Below are 7,522 nucleotides of genomic sequence, written 5' to 3'. Positions count from 1 at the left end.
ACCCTTCCTGCTCACCTGGGCCTGGGCAGGCGGGCCAGGCCCTGGTGTGAGCTCATTTCTTCCAGCCCAGGGCCAGGGTGTGGCTGTGGGCAGGAAGGAGAGGACACCCCTTTCTGCCCTGCCTGGCTCACTCCTTCCCAGGGCTCCACACACTCTCCCTCAGTGCAGGGCTCTCCCAGGGGGTTTGCCTCTGCCTCTCCCCTTCCAGCAGGTCCGAGGCTATGGGGAGCTCACTCAGCCACCTTGCACCCAGGCTTGGCCCAGAGGTTGGGGGGGTGCTGAGGAGATGCAGCTGGGGGTGAGCTGGCACTCTGCTCCCCCTTTGCTCTGCTTGGCCCACGAGCTGGCCCACGTGGCCCTGGGTGTGGCTCACAACCGGGGCTGTGCCTCTGCGCCGGCTTCAGACCTTGTTGGGCCTCGGTTTCCCTGTGCCCAGCCCCCGGTGCTGATGTGCGGGTTGCGTGAGGCGACACACATGATGGTTAGAAGGGCCCTGCTGGCTGGGTGGGCCTGGGGCGTGGGTGTGGGCGCTGGCAGAGGCTGGAAAGCCCCTGCAGGAGGGGAGAAGGTGAGAGTCTGGTGTGGGGGCAGAGCCTGCCTCCGGTGCCAGCGTGCCCGTTTGCTCTCTGGCCCTGCTGCTGATGCCTGGCAAGGCTGGGCGTCTGTGGGCCTCTGTGGACGGTGTGCTTTCTCCCCTGGTCGGGGTCTCTGACCTGGGGTTGACGAGGCCAGGAAGCTGGTGGAGGGCCCTGAGGGGTGGCTGTGGGCTGTTTGGGGAAGGTCTGAAAGGGTTCTATAACGTTCACCCTTTGTCCACCCCTATTTTCACCTTAGAGTCTGACGCAGATAAAGCCAGCACAGTCTTGGTGGCCCAAAGGGGGCAGGGGTCACGGTGTTGTGAAAGGCCCTGTGGGTGTGCCCCGCTGGGCGGCTTTGGGCTGGTTCCAGTGAAAGCCAATGGGCTTGGGCTTGGGGGAGGGCGTCTGGGACAGGCTCAGAGACCCTCCTCTCTGGGGAGCTGGGCCTCGGACCCCTACCCGCCTCACGGAAAGGCAGGTGCAGGGCCTCAGGGGGAAGAGGGCCTTGGGTGGAGGTCACAGCCTCCCTGTGAGGCCAGGAGGGACCTGGAAGGTGGTGCCAGGCCAGGGAGAGGCTGGGAGAGGCAGGTGGGCCAGGCAGGTCCAGCCTGGGTCTGGGAGGCAGGAGTGCGTGTCCGCTGCTGGGGCTGAAGAACGCTGAGCAGCATCTTGGCTTCTTGGTCCCTCGCCTCCCCTCTGAGTGCTGACCCCAACCACAGCCAGGCTCGCCACTGCTTCGCCCTCCGGTGCCTCTCAGGCAGGGATGTGTCTGCAGGAGGGAAGGGAGGCCCCGGCCTCACCTGTTTCAAAACTGGAGGTCTTGCTCAATGTTTGTGGGCCTTCCTGCTGGGGTGAGGCTGCGCACAGCCTGTGAGCCAGCTGTGGCCCCTCCCCCCTCTGCGGCACCTGAGGATCAGGCAGGGATGTGAGGGTCCCCCATCCCTAGCACTGGGTGGGAGCATTCCTGCCTGCTTCTATGGGAGACCCCAGCTATCAGGTGCGCGGCCCCCGATGGGCTCCTCTCAGCCCCCAGCCCAGCAGGAGCACCGCGCTGACCTGTGGTTGGAGGCCACACTGCTCCCCGAAGGTCACACCAAGCTGGGTGCTCAGCTGGCCCTGGCAGGTCCCTGTGCCCGCTGAGCTGTGTAGGCCAATGTGGGGAGGTGGTGGTTTGAGGGGGATCCCTTCAGCTCCCTGGTAGGTGGGATGGGCTGCCCACCCCACCTCTGCCCAGCCTTGCTGGGTGGACTCTGGCTGTGGGCCCATCACACTCCGTAGCTCGTGTGGGTGGCGGCAGCTGGTGGCCTCTGGAGCGAGGCTGGGTCCGGGCCTACGGTGCTCGGGCCGACGTTGCCCTGGGCTGGGCAGGCCTCTGCCTGGCTCCCCTCAGACTGTCAGGCAGGAGGGTTGGAGTGGGGAGTGGACACAGCTGCTGGGCTGGGAGGGGTGGGCAGTTTGTGGCCCTCCCCGAGGTTCTCACTGCCTCCTGCCCTCAGGTGCCACCGCCTGCAGGATTCTTTGTTCAGCTCGGACAGCGGCTTCAGCAACTACCGTGGCATCCTGAATTGGTGTGTGGTGATGCTGGTGAGTGGGATGGTGGCTGGTGGGTTTGTGTGGGAGGCTTCTGTGCTGTGAGCTGTGGCTGAGGGGCACTGGGGAGCAGAGAGGAGTGAACAGGAGGGGTGGCTGGCCCTGGGCTGATGGGCTGCGGGGTTGAGGATGGGGTGTTCTGTGGGTACGGGGCTTCCTTGGCAGCATGTGTGAGTCGTTTGGGGTCCCAGAAGAATCCCCTCTGCTCCTGAATGGCCCTCGTGGGTGTGGAGCCCCTGGCTGGCCTGGCCTGGGTCGAACAGGGCTGAGAAGATGGCTTTTGGGCTCAGCACAGCAACCCAGCCATTGCTCTACGGGCCCCAGTCCCTCTCCCTTAGCCCGGGTCGTAGGTGCCCCCAGGAAAATGCCTCTAACGTACCTTGTGGCCTGGCTGAGGCCCCTGCTGCTGGGGCCCAGTTCCTGCTGGCACCTTGTGGGGGTGGGACTGGTAGTGCTGGCCTAGGAGCAGCTGGAGTCCAGGGCTCAATGGGCAGCATGCAGGGTGGGGCTGGGAACAAGGGTCTGTTTGGGCTGATACGGCCCCAGGCCTTCAACCCTCAGCCTGAGACACACCTGCCCCAAGGCTCCTGGCTGCTCCTACGGAGGCCCCAGGCACACCACACCCTCCCTGCGCAGTCCTAGGAGGCGCCCTGGGAGCTGTGGGCGCACTGCCTGGTGGGTGAGAGGCTGGTGGGATGGGGTTCTGGTCCTCTGGGGCCATTGCAGGCCTGGGCTGGGCTGGCAGAGGCTTGGCCGCGGGCAGCACTGCTCGGCTCAGCCCCACAGCCTTTGCCCTGCTTCTGGAGCCTCTGCCATGCCCGCCGCGGATGTGCGCCTCCCTCTCTTGCAGATCTTGAGCAATGCACGGCTGTTCTTGGAGAACCTCATCAAGTGAGTCTCTTCCCCAGGGCCCTGGCCCCACCTCTGAGGCCCCGCAGCTCTCACTGGCCACTCGGGCCCCCCTCACCTGCTCAGGCCTTCATCTCCCCACCCCCAGGTACGGCATCCTGGTGGACCCCATCCAGGTGGTGTCTCTGTTCCTAAAGGACCCCTACAGCTGGCCGGCCCTGTGCCTGATTATTGGTGAGCTGGGCACTGAGGAGGGTCTTGGGTGGGGGAGGGCTTACTGGGCCTGAACCGCCCTGTGCTCTTCTGTCCACAGTGGCCAATGCCTTTGCTGTGGCCGCCTTCCATGTGGAGAAGCGCCTGGCAGTGGTAAGCAGTGCCCGCATGCCGCTGCCTGGGCCAGAGGTCCTTTCCTCACAGGCCTGGGCTCAGGGCAGGTGCCACCCTCCCCACTGTGTGTGGCTCTCCTGGGAGGGGCTGCACCCTCGGCCTGGCAGTCTTCCCCAGGGGGACCCGTGGTCCAGGGAGTGGGCCCTGGCTGAGTGCTGCCCCTACCCCCCAGGGTGCCCTGACGGAGCAGGTGGGGCTGCTGCTGCACGGGCTGAACCTGGCCACCATTCTCTGCTTCCCAGCGTCTGTGGCCTTCCTGCTGGAGTCCATCACGCCAGGTGCCCCCCATTCCACCTGTCCCATCCCAGCTGGTCATGGGGGGACCCCAGGAGAGGCCCAGGCCAGCCTCAGGGGCTGCCCCTGGCCGCAGCTCTCCTGTGGGTGGTGTGGGAGGCCACGGCCTGACCCTGCCTTTCCTGCAGTGGGCTCCGTGCTGGCCCTGATGACGTACACCATCCTCTTCCTCAAGCTGTTCTCCTACCGGCACGTCAACCTGTGGTGCCGAGAGCGCAGGGCTAGTGCCAAGGCCAAGGCCGGTGAGGCTGCCTGCCAGGGGCGGGCGGGACTGGGCAGCAGCGGGGCCTCACCTTGCGCATCCCTCTCCTTCCTTCCCTTGCCACCTCCCAGCTTCTACCGGGAAGAAGGCCAACGGTGGGGCGGCCCAACCCCCGGGCACCGTGAGCTACCCGGACAACCTGACCTATGGAGGTGAGGGGCCTGCAGCTGGCCTGGAGGTGGGGGACAGGGGTGGGGTCCGCAGGCCGGGCCCTGGTGCCAGCTCTGCCCTCCCGTTCCAGATCTGTACTACTTCCTCTTTGCCCCTACGCTGTGCTACGAACTTAACTTTCCCCGCTCCCCCCGTATCCGAAAGCGCTTCCTGCTGCGGCGGCTACTTGAGATGGTGAGGCTGGGGGTGTGAGGGGCTGGGTGGTCCCAGATGCTGGGGCTCAGTTTGCTGCTCTGCTTCCTCCCCCAGCTGTTCTTCACCCAGCTCCAGGTGGGGCTGATCCAGCAGGTATGGGAGCAGGACGGGTGAGGGTGCAGAGGGGCTGCCTGGTGCTCTGGGTGGAGCTGACGCTGTGCCCTCCTTTGCAGTGGATGGTCCCTACCATCCAGAACTCCATGAAGCCCTTCAAGGTGAGTGGCCAGGCTCCCCTGTGGCTGGAGGGGGTGTGGCCTGGGAGCCAGCTGAGCCTTGTCCCTGCAGGATATGGACTATTCCCGCATCATCGAGCGCCTCCTGAAGCTGGCGGTGAGCAGGCTGGGCTTGGGCCGGGGGGGGCTGAGGGGGGGTTCTGGAACCTGACACCACCTGTCCCCCAGGTCCCCAACCACCTCATCTGGCTCATCTTCTTCTACTGGCTCTTCCACTCCTGCCTGAATGCCGTGGCCGAGCTCATGCAGTTTGGGGACCGCGAGTTCTACCGGGACTGGTGGTGGGTGACCTCAGTGGGGGCTGGGGCTGGGGCTGGGGCCAGGGCCAGTCATGGCGCCCTCTGATCATGGTCTCTTACCCCAGGAACTCTGAGTCCGTCACCTACTTCTGGCAGAACTGGAACATCCCCGTGCACAAGTGGTGTCTCAGGTGGGTGTGTGGTGGGTGGTGGCAGGCCCTCGAGTGGACCTGGGCACCTGCCCACGGCCTCCTCCTCCCACAGACACTTCTACAAGCCGATGGTCCGGCGTGGCTACAGCAAGTGGGTTGCCAGGACCGGGGTGTTCCTGGCCTCGGCCTTCTTCCACGAGGTCAGTGCTTTGTGGGCACCCTGCTTTGGGCCCGGAGCTGGGGTGCTGTGGCCCTGAGGAGCCAGCTGACAGCCCTCTCTCCCCTCACCCAGTACCTGGTGAGCATCCCTCTGCGCATGTTCCGTCTCTGGGCTTTCACCGGCATGATGGCTCAGGTGAGCACCAAGGCCTCTTCGCCTGCCCTGTTATGTGCCCGGGGCAGCCAGCCCGCGGTCACCACGGTCAGCTGACTGCATATCCTCGTCCCCAGATCCCACTGGCCTGGATAGTGAGCCGTTTCTTCCGTGGCAACTATGGCAATGCAGCCGTGTGGCTGTCGCTCATCATCGGGCAGCCAGTGGCGGTGCTCATGTACGTCCACGACTACTACGTGCTGCACCACGAGGCCCTGGCGGCAGAGGCCTGAGCTGCTGCCCACACTCCTCACTGCCACCTCGCCTGCCTCACTGCCCATGGCCTCCTCCTGGCCCTGGGAGGCCTCTCTGCCCCTATGGGGCTCCTGCCCCTCAGGAATGGGAGCAGCAGCACAGGCCAGTGCCTCAAGGACCTGTGCTGACCCTACCCAGGGTCCGAGGGTGTCAATAAAGTACTGTCCAGCGTAAGCTCGGCCTGCTGAGGGCGCTGGGTATGGTCTCACCACCTGGTCCAACAGCGCTGGCTGTGGGGGCAACTGCTCGTCGACTCAGAGGGCCTCAGGCTGTGCTCTTGGGATGGGGGACCGGGTCCCTAGGGTCCATGTGCTGGGAGGACAGCGCCCTTGGGGTGGGGGCCAGAGGGGCTGGGCAGATTGCACCTGACGTCATGGGTGGCAACTCTCATTGCCCAAGGTCTGCTGTGTCCAGACTTTCTGCCCAGAAGCCCATTAACACCATGTGTGGGACGTGGCTCAGAACTGGGTGCCCAATCCTCCCAGAAGTGAAGCTGGGCTTGGGGCCGGGCCTGGAGGGGGTCAAGTATTGGCGCCAATCCTTGCCGGGGTCTCCCCCTTGGTGGTGATGTACCCATGTAGGCGGGGGCACTTGCCTCAGGAGCAATGTCTGCATGACCCGAGTGGGCCAGCTCTTCCCACCCTGCTCTCCTGGTCTTGGGCTGGGCTGTCCCCATGGTGCAACCTCAGGACACTGCCCAGATCCTGCCACCTGCCAGGTGGGAGGCAGCCTGGGCCTGGATCCAGCTCCGGATAGAAGAGCCTAGGGCTGTGCCAGGCCAGGTGTGTCACTTGGCAGCTGGGCCCCACAGGGAGCGTCTGAGATGCCAAACAAGAGCCCACTCCACCCAAGTCCTCCTCTCCCTTGGGCCATAGGGGCCTTGGGGGCGGGGCCTCCTGTCCCTGCCCACGGAGGATAGTGAGCACTGGGGAAGCTCCTGGGCGCTGGCTGTCAGGTGGACTGTGCCTCCCCCACTTGGCCAGACCCTCTTCTCCCAGAGCAGGCCCAGCACCCAGTGAAGGCTCTGCTGGGCAGACAAGCCACATCCCCAGGGGCTCCTGGTGGGAGGCAGGGGCAGGGGTCCTGCAGCCCCACCGGCACCTCAATTAGTCCTGAGTGCACACGGGCCCTAGAGCAGGTGTGCTGGGCACCCTCCTTGCCCCCTGGGAGGAAGTGGCCATAGGCCAGTGTAGAGCTTGTCTTGTCCATCCACGGCCATCTACATATATACCTGTATGTTTATTTCTATGAAGGGGGAAGGGGACTCATGTAAAAACCAAAATACACTTTGTGAAAGCCACAGTATTGGTCAGTTCAGCGTGGCTGTGAAGCCCCAAGCAAGCCATGGCATGCGGGGCTGGGCCTCCTGAACCCTTTAGGAGACAGTGGGGTCCTTGGCTTTGGGGGGCTCAGAGCCCGTCAGCAGGGAGATGGTGGGGTTGTCTGCATAGTTGTCCCCCTCTGAGAAGTAGGAGCCCTCCCCCAGCTCGAAGAGCACAGGCAGGTCGCTGCTCCCCACGTCCATGGGGCCGGGGTCCATCAGGAGCAGGGGCTGTGCTGTGTAGTGCACCAGCTGCTTTCCTGGGGGTGGGGATGGGGGGCACGGTGAGGATGCTGGTGGGAGGGACGGGAGGGGACGGGAGGTGTGCAGGTGGGCTTGCTCACCTGAGTCGGGGCTGCTATTCTCTGCCTCGAGAGGCCTGGGGGGCTCCTGGGGAGAAAGGAGCTCCTGGATCTGCTGGGGCAGGAGGGTTTTGAGGGTTCCTGCTCCCCCACCCTCGTCACCTCCCTCCACCCTACCCCCACTCTACACACACTGGCCAGGCTGCTGTCCAGGTCCGGCAGGTTCATGTCTGGCACTGTCACCGAGGGGCTGAACAGCTGGGAAAGAGGAAGAGAGTCAGGCTGGGCCTGCGAGCAGGGTGGGTGGCGGGAGGTGGGCGG

General features: G+C 65.0%; 2 protein-coding genes across 2 annotated transcripts in view; one reads left to right on the top strand and one right to left on the bottom strand.

Moving 5' to 3' along the window:
* Positions 1 to 5,786, top strand: part of DGAT1 (diacylglycerol O-acyltransferase 1) — a gene marked incomplete at its 5' end in the record, with an annotated part of 7,350 nt that extends 1,564 nt beyond the window's left edge. The window contains 16 exons of the mRNA XM_005865088.2: positions 2,075 to 2,162; positions 3,019 to 3,059; positions 3,166 to 3,251; positions 3,331 to 3,383; positions 3,577 to 3,682; positions 3,827 to 3,940; positions 4,032 to 4,112; positions 4,202 to 4,305; positions 4,381 to 4,419; positions 4,500 to 4,541; positions 4,612 to 4,656; positions 4,728 to 4,840; positions 4,924 to 4,989; positions 5,063 to 5,150; positions 5,243 to 5,305; positions 5,401 to 5,786. Coding sequence (XP_005865150.1) covers positions 2,075 to 2,162; positions 3,019 to 3,059; positions 3,166 to 3,251; positions 3,331 to 3,383; positions 3,577 to 3,682; positions 3,827 to 3,940; positions 4,032 to 4,112; positions 4,202 to 4,305; positions 4,381 to 4,419; positions 4,500 to 4,541; positions 4,612 to 4,656; positions 4,728 to 4,840; positions 4,924 to 4,989; positions 5,063 to 5,150; positions 5,243 to 5,305; positions 5,401 to 5,556 — 1,285 coding nt within the window. The remainder of the gene's footprint in view (positions 1 to 2,074; positions 2,163 to 3,018; positions 3,060 to 3,165; positions 3,252 to 3,330; positions 3,384 to 3,576; positions 3,683 to 3,826; positions 3,941 to 4,031; positions 4,113 to 4,201; positions 4,306 to 4,380; positions 4,420 to 4,499; positions 4,542 to 4,611; positions 4,657 to 4,727; positions 4,841 to 4,923; positions 4,990 to 5,062; positions 5,151 to 5,242; positions 5,306 to 5,400) is intronic.
* A 1,012-nt stretch (positions 5,787 to 6,798) lies between these two features.
* The window catches only part of HSF1 (heat shock transcription factor 1), an 8,656-nt gene continuing 7,932 nt past the window's right edge, over positions 6,799 to 7,522 (bottom strand). Inside the window, exons 13-15 of the mRNA XM_014538698.1 lie at positions 7,394 to 7,459; positions 7,244 to 7,313; positions 6,799 to 7,159 (exon numbers count right to left, since the gene is read on the bottom strand). Coding sequence (XP_014394184.1) covers positions 6,954 to 7,159; positions 7,244 to 7,313; positions 7,394 to 7,459 — 342 coding nt within the window. The 3' untranslated portion in view covers positions 6,799 to 6,953. The remainder of the gene's footprint in view (positions 7,160 to 7,243; positions 7,314 to 7,393; positions 7,460 to 7,522) is intronic.

The sequence above is a fragment of the Myotis brandtii genome, unplaced genomic scaffold (genome assembly GCF_000412655.1).
Source record: "Myotis brandtii unplaced genomic scaffold, ASM41265v1 scaffold1956, whole genome shotgun sequence".
NCBI classification, from domain to species: domain Eukaryota; kingdom Metazoa; phylum Chordata; class Mammalia; order Chiroptera; family Vespertilionidae; genus Myotis; species Myotis brandtii.
The sequence above is the reverse complement of the archived record's forward strand: the minus strand, read 5'-3'. Positions and strand labels throughout refer to the sequence as shown.